General features: G+C 36.6%; 1 protein-coding gene across 11 annotated transcripts in view; it reads right to left on the reverse strand.

Annotated features, from left to right (window-relative positions):
- Nucleotides 1-14,792, reverse strand: part of MFSD8 (major facilitator superfamily domain containing 8) — a 28,091-nt gene extending 13,299 nt beyond the window's left edge. For 4 of the 11 annotated variants that reach the window (XR_003254816.1, XR_003254817.1, XM_026073610.1 and 1 more), the window contains exons 1-12: nt 14,642-14,792; nt 12,664-12,752; nt 11,740-11,783; nt 10,391-10,631; nt 9,963-10,076; nt 8,396-8,540; nt 7,668-7,726; nt 6,101-6,209; nt 4,824-4,958; nt 4,199-4,302; nt 3,847-4,106; nt 2,881-2,998 (exon numbers count right to left, since the gene is read on the reverse strand). Coding sequence is in view for 9 of the 11 variants with exons in the window: in XM_026073610.1 (XP_025929395.1) it covers nt 2,881-2,998; nt 3,847-4,106; nt 4,199-4,302; nt 4,824-4,958; nt 6,101-6,209; nt 7,668-7,726; nt 8,396-8,540; nt 9,963-10,076; nt 10,391-10,631; nt 11,740-11,783; nt 12,664-12,752; nt 14,642-14,724 (1,501 nt within the window). In the remaining 2 variants the exon portion in view is untranslated. Of the gene's footprint in view, nt 1-901; nt 2,999-3,846; nt 4,107-4,198; nt 4,303-4,823; nt 4,959-6,100; nt 6,210-7,667; nt 7,727-8,395; nt 8,541-9,962; nt 10,077-10,390; nt 11,209-11,739; nt 11,784-12,663; nt 14,092-14,641 lie in introns of those variants that run through there. The other 7 variants (XM_026073606.1, XM_026073605.1, XM_026073608.1 and 4 more) reach the window with 7 other exon arrangements.
- Nucleotides 14,793-14,798: the final 6 nt, after the last annotated feature.

A 14,798-nucleotide genomic window follows, 5' to 3' on the forward strand; every position in this document is an offset into this window, starting at 1 on the left:
CTAAAAAGCTGAACTGAAAAACTACATTGCTTTGTGTATTAATAATTCTCTAGGTGATAGCTGACTTAAAGCTAGAGCATTTGATGGGAAAGCAAACTACAACACTACAGTAACTGAGTCAGTTTGTCATTTTGCAGGAATTTCAGCAACTTTAGCTACTTCATCTATACATTATAAATTACAGTAATATAAATATATAACTGGAGTGTTGAAAATTGTTAAATAGGGGTTTTTTTTTAATGCTTAAAGTGTGCTATTACTGATGGTGATTGTATTCACATTTAAATAGATGTTCACCTCACCATCTTTCTGCTTTATAAGGTGGAACAGGAAGCCAGTGGAAAGGCCTTAGAGTGTGGTATAACAGTAGGTTCCATGAGGTGCCTGCAGGGGGGATGGCTGGAGAGCAGGGGAGGAGCTGACAGCATGTGCCCATCAGGTCTAGGCACTGTAATAAACGGGAAGTTGCAAAACCCTGAGGAAAGAGATGCTCCAATGCAGCTCTTGCTAGCCTGCAGGCTCAGGTTTAGTCAGAGCTGAATTAGCCTTTTTTCTGTTTTTTTTTTTTTTTTTCCTTAAGTAGTCCTTTTTATTCACCTATTCCAAGTGATAAAGACTTGATCATTTTGTCATTTTCAAATCAAGTAAATATAGAATATAGTACAAATAAAGAATTTGGAATTAAGAACTGCAGAAAAGGGGGGAGGAGGGGAAGAGAACAGGTAATGAGTAGTTTTATCTCTTAACCTCACTCTTAACCACAGCATTCACAGTACATGATATCTAATTTTCAGATAACTAAAAATCTCCATCAGAGATGGAGATTATAGCACTACAGTGCTATCTAGAAAACAAAACCAAAAGCTCTACATAATAACATTTAAGAATTGGAGACCATAACCCAGAGCAAGTAAACAATTTTAATGACAATAGAAGAAAAGAATGTGGTCAAAGGATTGTGAAGAACCTTGCTTTTTAATCATTATGTAAACATATCAATGTGCATGGGCTATCCCTTTTGAGATGTGTATTTTACAAGTATTCATTGCAAAATAAGATATTTCAATCTGGTTTTATGTTTAACACTCAAATAAATTAGAGCTAAAATAATAATCCCCCCAATACCCAAACTCCTTCTTCTGCTGACGTTACAAGTTAGAAGAATAATAATAAAAATCCTACAGCATATATGCTTTGTCCTAACATCCAGCACAAACAGCTGTAGGAAATTAAATCCTAACCTGTTAGCCATTTTAAAAACTGTTGCTAGTTTATTCGGATTTCTAATGCCCAAAGTAATTTTCATATGCTGTAGCTCTAAGCACTTCCTTTTCCAGTCTGTTTTCACCACCAAAACATGGTATTGCTGATACTGTTTATTAACTAGCGTATACAAGAAATGCTTATAACCATTTCTTGCAAGAAAATAAAAATAAAGCCCTTTCTCATAATAAGTTTTTTCATTATGCAGCATTAAAGGAGAGAAAACTTCCACATTCCCTTCAGTCAGAATTAAAAAAATATCTTTTATTGAGTAGTCTGTCTTTAGTGTTTCAACATTTGATTACATAAGAATACTTAATTTAATAAATTCAATTAGCATCAAGTATTAGACATGTTAAACCGCAGCTACAGCTCATATGCTGGAGTTATTTCAGAAAGGCCGCCTTGCCACTCCCAGTAGTACTGAAACAGATAAACCCACACAGATGAGCTTAGGCCCCATTATTTGGAAAAATATATATATATTTTTAAATATATTAAATGATTCAAATAGTGTGAATTCCCATTTCTTGCACTATATTATCAGAAAATTAAGTCTACAGATAATAGTCAACACCTGAGGAGCCAAAAGTTTCCTCCTTTTTACTTAGTTAACATTAGCACTGGTTGCTAAGATAGCATAGTGTATATTCACTCCCACAAGTGACACCAAAAGTGTAAACTATCATGTATAGTATTTCCTTTTTGTAGAAAGGTTAAGAAAGGTTGTGCATAATTCAGCTCTGTGCAGGTGATGATACTTTTTGTTATAAAAGGGCATTCAGCAATATAGTAGAAGAAAAACTGCATGTTCTGTTTACTGTAGTTCAAGTAACAACCACTGCAGCTGTCATTTTTTTCAAAGGCTTTTAACTAACTTAAGTATCCAAATCCCACAAGAACTACCTGAAAAGTAGGCACCTACCTTCCTCTAAAATTCTCACTGTCCCATTTCATTTGAAATCCTGAAGAAGATTTACTGATATTTAATGGTTCCCAAAGTTGGATGTTTTGTATGAACCAGTGCTTACAAGTTAGCAAACTGAACATCCAAATGCTCACTTACTTGAGTAGCCATGTTTCCATACAAAGTGCATGCAGCTCAACTAATCTTGTAGTTACAAGAGTTAATAATCCAGATTCACAGAATCAAGATAACATTTTTTTACTTCTTTCTGAAAAGGATGTACTTAGCTTGTGACCTTCACAGCTGCATTTAGTACACAAATGTGTCATTTAGACTGTACACACTTCAAATGTGCTACTGTATTGATTCAACTTGTTCACACTCCTTCCTCTCCTGCTAGAAAAGCAGAATGCAAAAGCTGTATTGACACAGATGTAACAGGGCATATTAGGGTAGGACCAAGCTATGTGTTCTGTCAACATATAAGTACGACTATAATTCTTAGCATACAGCTAACAAGGTCAGTGTTTAGGCACTCCTCATTAAAAAGTAATAATAAGTTAAATATTTTTTCTGGGCGGTTTTGCTGTTGATTTTTTCTTTTTTTACATTTTAACAATGCTATTCTTCCATCCTTCCATACCTGACAGAAAATGCAATAAGTCTTTTGTATACTATCTCCAAGACTAAGAGAGAGAGTACAACTATACCACAGATTAAGCTAAATGCCCAACGTGGTCCCAGGTGAGTGTATATTTGGCTCACAAACACAGGCCCAAGTATGCGTGCTCCACTTCCAGAGGCTGTTAACCATCCCATATAGACACCCTACAGAAGATGAAAGGCTGCTATTAGTGATACAGGAACAATTTGGTTAGCTAATAATTCCTACCAGTCATCCTAATTAGAAAATTTAGAAATGTTTAAGCAATTTTATATTTTTCTTAACTCCTGTTAAGATATGGAGTAGTCAGTTTTGAAGAGCACTGCTTGGCTTCTTTAAGCATTAGTTTGATTTGTATCATACAAAACATGCTACTCACAGATTAAGGCTCTGCTGTGCTATACACTCTACAGCTTTCTAGTAAAGAGGCATTCTGGCTCAAAGTATTTCGTCTTTACAGTAAAACAGATGGGGAAAAGGGTAAGTGGAGGGCAAGGAAGCAAATTTTTCTGTCGAGCAGTATTATTTGCTCAATATGCGTTTCATCACTGGAAAACATCAATTGGAGGTATCATAACAAATAAAAGCTTCCCAGTTCCTGGCTAAATTTAATTTCAATTAGCTTAAATAGATACTTGCCTTCGTTTGTGCTCTTTATATAGTACACCTATTAAGGACAACATTCTCTGTCCTGATATTCCTAATACATAATCAGTTGTTAAAAAAATGACTGTCAAAACTCATAAAAATTCACAAGCTTTGGGCTTAATTGTTCTGAAATTTTCATGCTATAAGTTTTTCCATAAATAGTAATATAATCCTTGTTTTCTAATTTATCTAGGGACTTGCCCTGGACTTGAAACAGGTTAGACTTCCTGGAAGCTTCTGCAATGATTGAAGCATACTATTGTTTTGCTAATGACAAAAGCTATTTTAGCTAAATCGCTCACCCTAATAAAGAGGCTGCAAGTCTTGGAGGGCAAATGAAAAACCATTGAGGCTTCACACTTACCTGAGGCTTTGGGCCTAGAATTTTTGAGTATAAAGTATAGGACATGACATTACAAACTGGATAGCCCAATCCTATTAGTATGTCGGAGCTGATATACTGAGCCAGATAGATCATGGGAGTATTCAGGCACCAGGACTGCGAGACAGGGCAGCCTGTGGGTTCTGCTGTGTGATTGGACGGAAGCTGCATTGCTTGCAGACTCCAGAAAGGCATGAACATTTCACTGAAAGTTGTTCTGGGAATGGAATTATTCTTTATTTCTGTAAAAGCAAGTAACACACCATTAAAAAAATACAACAAAAAGCTTTCAATAAAACATTAAGACTACAGTTTAGTATGAGTTGAATTATACCTTGCCATTGGATATTTGGTAGTTTTTTCCCCCAAGGCAGTAAAATAAAAAATCCAACCAAGACGATCAGTAAGCCTCCATGGAGTATAGCACGCTCACCAGTCCTATCAAACAGTGAAGTTGTAATTAAATGTATCATTTACATCCATGATCATGCAGATTTTTAGTATCTAAAAAATGCTATACACAAAACAAAACTTCATACTATATTCATGTAATTAAACTAAAACTCAAATAAAACTGTTGAAGTATGACAAGTAAAATTTGTGAAGAYGATATCTATGCTGCAGCCTATTAATTTGTGGAAAGATGCCTCATCAAAACACCTGCAACAAAAATAGCTTCTAGTGTCAACATAGTAAAAGCAGCAAAATCATGCTAACTTAAACTTGTTTTTCTTGGGATACAAGGGTAAAACATGGATGAGGGAGAGGGTTATGCTACAAGGATAAAGAACAACTACAGCATCACAGCAGTATCAAAACCAGAAGTTCTTTGTTGTCATAGTATACCCAAACTCCTTGACTAGTAAAAGACTTAGATAATGCAGATTTGGCCTTGTTATAAATGTTTTCAGACTTAGCTAATATAAGTAACAAAATTCTGAAAAACTTGAAAAACTTACTTTTTAGAAAGTGTTTTAACCACCATGAAAACAACAACTGATTCAACACCAACCACACCAAGGATTATTCCATTATATAAAACGGCTTCTTTCCTGGTCCAGGAATACATATCCATTGTCAATGGAGTAGCTATACTAAATTGACAAAACAAAATGACATTCATTAAAAAAAGCTACTTCTGTACAGCAGCTTCCACACATTTATTGTCCCAAACATCAAACACACTGGTATAGGAGCCTTCTCTCCTGAAGGGGACAATAAGACAACACAGGCTAGTTATAAATTAATTCTGTCACGCCTGATTTATTAAAGACAAGCCCACTACACTAATTTCACAACTGCATTATGACAGCCATACTCTGAAACATTGTTAATATATTTCAGATAGTTTATGAAAAAATGATGGAGTAAGAGCAAAGCAAGAGTAATGGAAAGGAAAAAATCAGGTCCTGTGAGTATGAAAGTCATACACATTTAATACTGTCCAAGCTTTAGCAACCTACCAGCAGTTACTAGGAATGGAATTTTCTAAAAATAATGCAAAGAAGACAAAGAAGTGCTGTTATAAGAAATTTTAGCTAGGTTGGAGCTCAAAATCTTAGAAAATAGATTTTTTATCTTCAAAGTGTTTTATAAATTCTAAAAATGAACTTCAGTCTGACGTAACAGTATTATGTTTTACTTATTTTCTTAAATGTACAAAATTTTAAGATGAATAACTTACCTCTTCACATTAAAAAACAAATCACATAAAATAGTGCATTTAAGAATACAATACATTAACTGTATCAAACAATTGTTTTAATCATTACTGAAATAAGAGCTCCATTGGAGTTTTTGGAGCTAGTCAGAATCACACTAAGAAATTACACAAAATTATAATAGGTAGTAAAGAACAAGGTACTCAACTAATGACAGTTTTCTCTGAGGATAGTAGGTAGCCCAAATTAAGCTACCTCAACCAAATGTGAGGGKTTTTTTTAATAGTTAAGAAGTTCACAATATGGTTTTGTATCCATTCAAAAGCTTTGAAACATTTACCTTAATGTTSCATATACCACAAACTGCATGTTACATATTTTTAGTTATTATTGAACATTAATTCTTTATTCTGTATCAGTATACATCAATTTAACTGCATACAGTTTTGGGCTTACAAACACTTCTATTTATGAAGAATATAGTTAAGATAATGAGCGCAACAGAAAAGCTTTTACACGTGCACAGAGTTTAGCTAAACCTCAAAGCACTTTGAGAGAAAAAAAGAGAAACTTACGTTTCAAAGACAGCAAAAACAAACAAGATGACAAAAAAAAGAAAATTGACTGCTACAACAGCAACCTGGTCAATGTTTCCTTCTGCATCCTGATCCAGAACACCACTTTCTGCAACAAAACAAAAGAATCATCTAATCTACAAATTAAGCTATCTTACAATACCAAAAGTGACAAGCAGTAATGATTTCTTTACTTTGTGTAGTGCAGAGTTTGGTGCATGCTTAGGCAGTTATATTTTGACAGTCTAACTAAAACTTTTTTTTAATCAAAAAGGAATTGTTGAAGCTCCAATTCCTCTGTATTTCCAGTTTCTAATGGCCTTAACTATGAAGGAAAATTATTTCTAACTTGATTGTACCTTCTGTTGTCCCACTGTAACGCTGGGACTGACACGTCCTGGGTGACAGTCAGATAAGCAAACTGCTTTAAATGTCTTTACAGTCAAAACAAAAACATTTGGTGTTTCTCTTCCAAAGTCAAAGGTGCACAAAGGTAAAATTCCCTATATTACAATGGAGATTTTGTTCCTCTAACCTAGGCATAGCATCTTCATACATGAAGTACCCATGTGCTGCGTGCGCATGCAGTCTTATGAGGGATCTATATGCAGAAAACACACCCAGGATACGGTGAGAGAAATGTTTTGGATGTCGGGAAGAAGGGGGAGCAGAGGGCAAACCTGTTCTCCATCATTCAGATATTGTGGCCACTGCCAGTCAAGCCAGACTATCGTATTTCCTAGGAAATCATGGTTAGTTGGCATTCACCTGCTTGTATAAGCCATTCATTGAATAAACCCTCTAAATTTCATGATTTTTTGATGCACCTGTCATACAAAATTTAAGTGTAGTGATCAAAAAAAATTCTTTAAAATATTATTCCTTTACAACAAATTTCAAAGCTTTTGTTAAAGATACTTTCAAATTATTTATGCTGCTCTTTTTAAACAAAAAAAAATACAGCACTGAAACTGGAGACTTCCATAGATTTTAAGAGGGGTTTAAAATTCTCTTTCATACATTTCAGAAATGCACAACATTTGAAGAAATTTGATCTGTGCCTAATATGGTACGAAAAAGGTACATATTCAAGACAAGCTATTGCACTGTATGTGGCAACTAGCATACTTTAGTCTCCCAGCAACTGAACTTATACAGCTCAACCCTTTTTTAATAAGATGCTGCAAGTAAAAGCTCATATGTAATAACAGCATTGCACAGAATGCTACAGAGCAAAAGAGAAATATGACTGCAGAGTAGAAGTAAGGAAGAGTTTTCTTGATGTCCATGTTCACTTAATCCTGTGCCTTGGAAGAGACAGTTACAGGGTGAAAATCTGGAAGGATATGTACAATTTTTTTACGCTTTTGCCACAAGATAGCAATAACATTAACCAACATGGACATGAAACGATTTCTGGACCAGTTACCCAGAAAGAGATGTAGCCTATTTTCCACTTTGAGTTCCCAGTCCATCAGACTTCATAATACTTTTAAATGCTTGTATGTAATAAGAAAAYATGTTAAAATTATCATCACGGAATACGTTTTCAAGGAAACACAGATACCTTCTCCTTCAAAATTGATACTTCTGCATTGCCGTCCCATGTCATCCACTCGATGCTCTCTAGAAATTTGGAAGTGTTTTCATTAATAGACATATTTATTTGATTTATTATTGGATCAAGTTTCTATTAAAATATTTCTCCATATCACTATCTTATATTCTAATTACTCCCAGCTCCTTTAAACATAATCTGAATATTCCAGATTTGACCACAATGAACAACAGCATACTCTAGAAAGGAAATATTCTGGTGGGAGAATATTACATGTGTGTGTGCAGTCTCCCCTCTTCCCTCACTGCAACCAATGAGATAATGCAATACATAAAAATCCCCTCTCAAGAGCTCAGATTCTTAAAAGAAAGATATAGACACTGAGAACACTGTAGGCAAGCTAACCTTATTTCTCTTTAGAGAAAATCCATGGCCAGAACCCTCAACATTAAAAATGTATCAAGGCTAAGCTTATGATCTAATAGGTCTATCTTTTTGCTTTCATCATTTTTTCATATTCTAGCCATAATATCGCTATGATTAATTTACTTGCAGGATGAAAAAAATCTGTATTACGGAAGGCAGGAACTCTGAAAAGTAAATTAGAAAAATAAAGGCTTATAGTCTTAGCACTTCTGATTTCAGGCTTATTACTCCTGCTTCTGAGTACCTTTATAATGGCTACAAGCCATCCACTAAAACGAAGTAAAATATTTGTCTTTTTTCCACTTGGTTACCTGAATACAGCAAAGATGAGAATAATATTAATAACTCCTAAGAGAGCTCCGAATAGAACTGGTGCGGTATACATGTTTAGCTGAAGACGAACTAATTCCCACGTTACTCCTTCTTCTCCAATAAGTGTAAAACAAGTCTGAAAAACTTAGGACATATTAAGCATATTAAGAAAAACTTAAGAATCATTAAGAAAATATTAGAACACATAGAATAAATATATAAAATATATAAATCTAGATGAGAAAAGTTGTTCTAATTGTTAAGTAAAATGTAAATATTACATCTGTCAAACCTTTTTTATTTTGAGAAACCTGCTCTAAATAACTGACGGATACCAATGGGATTTCAACTAGCCAGAAAATTACTTGATTACATATAAATATATTGTATATATAACAGCATGACACTTAGAGAACTGGAACTGAATTCTGAGTGTACCAATGGTTAATTTTCTCAGCCATGTGCAGACAGCTGATTTACTCTTTTTACTCTTCCTTCTATATGGAAAACCTTGGTCCTGGGACTGAAGTATCCCTCCTGCTAAGGGCAAGCTACAGAGAAAAGAAGTAATTTTTTAAAACGTAATGTTTAAATTGGCGCTGAGTAAGAGAATGTAAGACCAGTCACTTGCTTACTATTGTTAGGAAACAGACTGAAAGTCTCTAATAAATCAGGAAAGGGATTAAGCTATGCTATGGAAATCACCCAAAGAATGCAGATCACTTGTTGGTGTAGACCCTTTAATGCTTCTCCAGAGCTGAGTGATAATCAATTAGAGAAAAAAAACTTCCAGCATTAAACAATCTCCTTATTGTATCACTACACACAGAACACTGTAGCGCTGCTAGTTGGGTAATCTTTATCTCCAGCTACAGGAGGCTGTGGTCCAGCAGAGGCTGCTTAGGAAAACATTGCTGGTCTAACACAAGCCAGGTCTTATTCATATTCCCCATGAAAGGGATAGGATGTCTCATAAGCCACAGTTACCCCTCACCCAACAAACACCCCTTGAGCTCTTCCTTCCTTTAGCTCTCTGTAATACGTGTTAGTGTCTTAAAATTCTTGCTAATATGAAGATTTTGTGATAGAAACTACAAGATCAGAATCTGTTGGATGTTAGATTTTCTACAACTAATGAGCCAAGTGAAATTTACAGTCATTTCTGAAGAGGGGTAATGCTTGCCTGAACACAGTAATGTCAAATTCTCTTCTCCACAAATAAAGTGCTATTGGTCACGGACTGTTTAGTGGGTAATGGTACAACAGAGCATCTTGGAAACTGTTTCTCTGCATTCGTCTCATTTAACAATGAAAACAGTAATCCAAACCAACTAGTTTGGAATTACAATTAGGGTTTCTTTGGAACAGAGTATTTTGTTTATAATGACATACACAGATACATGAATGTATCCCATTTATTAATTTTAATATCACTGACGAGCTATGCTTTAACACCCTGTCCCCATACTGCTGCTGAGAATTCCTAGTTCCAATGTCTGATTTCCTGCTAAAGAGGGTTAGATAAAAGCCCATTTTGGAGAAGTGAGGAAGTAAGATATGCTCTACCTGGTCCTAATATGAAGCCAACTGCTTGGCAAGCACTGGTATTGGCCATAGCACTCGTTCTTTCTGTAAGAGAAGTGGCTCCTGCAATATACGATCGAACCACAGCTACATTTCCTTGAAAGACAAAAACAAGGAAGTGTTCATATAGATAGGAAGTTATATTTTTTAAATTGTCCACTTACATTTATTTCAGTTATTGTTTTTTTCTTATTTCCCAAGAAAATATAACCCAGTACTCCCTCTAGTATTCATACGCAACTGCATAATTACACAAGATTATAAACTAGCATTGGCTAACTCTTTGCTTTGTTAATTCATAAGTTATCATGCACAAGATATTTTAGTATCAGATTTACCATTATGTTAGTGATCTTACCCAAGACACATAGTTTAATAATTTTCAGAAATGTAAATTCTGCTGTGGTTACCTGCTCCAAATCCCACAAGAGCACGTGCAATCAGCATGTAGTATTTGTTGTGTGAATGAGGTACATGGACATAGGCATAAAGACAATTAGCAGCCACTGAAATAACCGTTGAAACAACAAGAGGTTCTCTCCTTGGCCTGTAATTGGACCATAAACCAAACAGGGGAGAGGCGACCATTTGGCCAATGCTATATGAAGCTATAATCCAGCCCAAGAAACTCGCATCTGCTGTTGAATCAATCTGCAGAAACAAATTAATTCTGTGAATACTGTATCATAGTTTTTTACAATATCAACAAAACCATTTTAGAATCAGCACCCAAAATGCCTAAGGCTCTGAATTGTATTTCTGAGGGTCTGTGGCACCACACAATGCAGTGTCAAACCTAAGCTACCTCTAGGCAAGTTAGTGTGTCTGTACAGGTCTCAGATGCAGTTGCTCCTCCTAATGTGGGCCAATAAACCTTGACAATTGTGTCAGGCAATGCACCAAACCGATAAAACTACTTTGCTTCTGAGTCTGGAAATGGTTCATTTGCAGCAAATGCAAGTATTTCTAATACAACACTGCTAAAGTTATGGACTTATAGACATAACATCAGCAGTACTGTAATACAGCTTATAGGCCAGGAGCAAGGAATCACTAAGTCATGTGCATGCCTAAATCTGGCCTGATTTACAAGGCTGACAATGTACTTCCTTTTTTTCTCCAAGAATTCAGCCTCAATTTTAACAATATTTCTAGTACCCTACCTAGAATATGTTCTTCTCAGTCTGCATCTGGAAATGCCTTCTACAATTCCTGGAGCAGAAAAATCCTAGCACAGATTAAATTAAAGTTTTAGAGATCTTTTATGCCACTTTTAACAAGAAAGCAACAAATTAAAAATAAAAACAACTATCTGGGAACACAAGCAATTCTCCATTACGAATATCAAGAAGGACTATGGTAAGAATCTTTGACACTTACATAGCATTATCTTCAGCTTCCTTTTTCTTTTTTTTCAAAATGCAAACAAGCCCTGTGTATTATGTTTTAATGATATAAATTCCGTCAGATAAAAAGATTTCTATGAATTTATTGTTCAGGAGAACTAGTGAAATAATATTGAAAAAACAAACATTTCAGGATTATGATGTACCCTTACCAATTCAGTACCCCAACTAACAGATTTTACACAAAATATTAAAAGCTGTCAAGGTAGACTGCGAAAGAAAAGTCTCGATATAACCACACACTTCCCCTTACTGTTCTTCTTCCTAAATAAAACACCAAGTTTCATACTACATACACTCTGAGCAGGAGTTTTCTGTCGTTATTAATAAAAAGTGTATTAATATTTACAAACCTTTTGGAGATATGGCCATACAGACATAACTACAATCGAGAAACCTGTGATGCAGGAAGAAACAGAATTGAAGTTACTCCACCTTATTTGCCACATTTATCAGTAATTCATTTACCAAAACAAAAACTCTTATGAAAAGAATATTGTTACTCTGACCAAACTGCATGTGATTTTTCCTCTAATTCCTTTTCTAATCCTTCTGATGGAAATACACAAGCTCCCCAGAATAAAGAGAATTTGTTCATATACAGATATATTTGTATGCATCTATCAAAGAAATTTTGATTTTAATTCATCAAAAGAAAATCATTCTAGAATCCTATGATTCTTGAGATTATTTCTAGGATCACAGAAAATCAACAGAAGTCAAAATCAACAGAATTCTCACTTCAGGGGGCAGTTATATAGGGCTGGAACAGCAATTTACTCTGCAGTGGAGATGCAAAATCCCACAAGAAAAGAAAAACAGCACCAATACACATTTGGAATAGTTATCATACATTCCTACAAAGATTCTACCTCTTAAGAATGAAGCATTATTACTTTCTCTTTTCATTCTCTGGAAGTTCAACTTTGGATGATAAAACTGTTATCTTTGTTTTGCTTGGTTCTGAGTCATAACCTTTCTCTACCACTACATTCTCCACCAAACTATTACAAAGCCATAAAATAAAGATCTAGGTAATATGTCACTCATTCTCAAAACAGAGTATTACTTAACATATTTTATTAAATTTAACTTTCTATTTGATTTGTTAGCCATCTCTTCTCTTCTGAACAATCAGAAAATGCATGTTTTTAAGGGTATAAAAGAACAGTAGCTACACTAAAGAAGCAGAATTAGGTGAAATCTAGAAAATCCTATAATTTTCACATCAAGATAAGCTAAGCAAATAATATTGAAATCCAGCTGTGTTTACTCACCCACACTACTGAGAAACATAGTAAGATGCATAATCCAGATGGACCTCCATCTACTCTTATAATGCTCTTGTGATTCCACAACATCCCTGCTTTTGAACCGAAAGGCAAGAAAGAAAGAAATCATTATAAAGATTCTCCATAGCTGTTCTTATCGCATAGGATACTGAAAATATTTTTCACGGATGTCTCAGTACAACTGTGTATTCTCATTCAGGATTGGACATTTACGCACCAAGGAACATATCAACTGGAAAACTGCCCTTCCAGAGTTACTGCAGCTTTATTTTAGAAGCAAATCACCAAACATCAGTAAGAGCTAATACAAATGCCATCATGTACCATTGTGTTCAAAGTGTAGGTTACACAAAGAAATCTTTATCTAGAGAGATCTTCCATCCTGCAGTCTCTTTGTGCAGACACTTTGGAGCATAACAGATTTCATGTAAAGGCTTCGAGAAGTGTGAATTAAATCATAAAACCCTTAACATCCTCTCACAGCACTGTGACTTTAGAGYAAAAAACAAAATCTGAAGAACTAGTGATTAGATTAAAATGTATGACCATTTTTACCAAGAGGAAATAACTACAGAAAATAAGAAATGTGTATAACCTGTTAAAGATGCTAAGCATTAAAAAGATTAAAATARTAATTACAAATTTCATAAACATTGTTATTTTTCTAAAATTTATAAGCATTTTTTGAGTCCTATTTACTTTTTCAGGAGCAAGAGCATTTCAAGTTTCATGTCTTCTGTTTTGAACTGTTCTAACTGTTCTAAACAAAATAACTCTGAAATATGCAGATCTAGTTTATACATGCCTGAACATAGTTTATAGCTTATAAAAATAGTTTATATAGGCTATACATACACAAATGCACACACACACAATTTTAAACTATTATAGCTATTCCAGAGTGTAATTTGTACATTTGTTTCTTCATAAATGTTACACCGTTGAAGTGTCTTGGTTGAATGAAGCTCTAAATTCCTAAATGCTCTTTATAAATGTACTTCTTGCCCACCACACACTGAAAGAAGACACAGTCAAACACCGGCAAAACCATGCATATGCAAGTCTGGCTACATTAAAGATTTTGCTTAAATCACATAGTACACTTCAAGAGTAAGAATACTTCAACAAAGGGGGTAGCAGTAGCCATCCAAACATACTCAATGCTTCTTTTTTTTTTCTGATAGATGGAAAATRTAAGTGACTAATTCCTGTGCAAAAAAAAAAGCATCGTATTAAAAAGCTAGATTACACCACCACAAGAGCTGATTTTTATGAGATGTATACTGTGTCCTTTGGGAACTTCACAGGCGAGCGTTTTCTCCAGAGTGACCTCGGTCCTCACCAGCCCAGCACAGCCTGCAGCCCACCAGCCTCCACATCCCCAAGCCAGGGCCGAAGCAGGCTGAAGAAACCCTGACGAATCGAGACCCCGAAAAGACACAGCGGSCATGAGGGATTACACAAATGATCAAAACTATGAAAGCACTTGGGGTAAGCAGCTCGGTCTGGTCCCCCTTCGCCGGCCTCGGAGCCTGGCAGCTGTGCTAGAGCCTAGGCTGTCCTGGCGGAGTAAAACACCCCCGCACGGGGCAGAGGGAAGCCTCGCCCACGGGTGGCTCCCCGCGTGACTCAGTGGGGTGTCACACGGCGACGCCGCCCTCGTCCCCACTCCAGGATGACCCAGCCGCCAGCCCACCGCAGGCGCCGGCAGAAAGGGCAGATCGCTCCCCCCACACCGAGGAAACCTCCCGGCTCCCCGGGACTCTGCCCCAGAGCGGGGAGAGCCGCGCGGCCGCTGTTGTTTTCCCGAGCTGCAGCCGCCGCCTCTCCGGAGCAGGGCGGGATACGGGGCGCCTGTTGCCACAGCACCCCGCCGGCGCCCGCCCCGTGGGGCCGCGCAAGGAGTTGCCTCACGGCCTCGGAGCGGGCGGGCACGGCGGATAGCGCCGCAGCCAGGCCCTACCTGCTGTCCTCCTCCCCTCCGGGACTCAGCAAAGGCTCCTGCCCTTCAGCAACCGCCGCCGGGTCGGAGAGCGCGGCGGCCATACCGAGCACCGGCCGCTTCCAAGCCCCGTAGCGTCGGCACCCAGCTCCAGCCCCTCCCGCCGGCAGCCGCCGCG

Source organism: Apteryx rowi, unplaced genomic scaffold (genome assembly GCF_003343035.1).
Source record: "Apteryx rowi isolate R43461 unplaced genomic scaffold, aptRow1 scaffold_371, whole genome shotgun sequence".
Classification (NCBI taxonomy): Eukaryota; Metazoa; Chordata; class Aves; order Apterygiformes; family Apterygidae; genus Apteryx; species Apteryx rowi.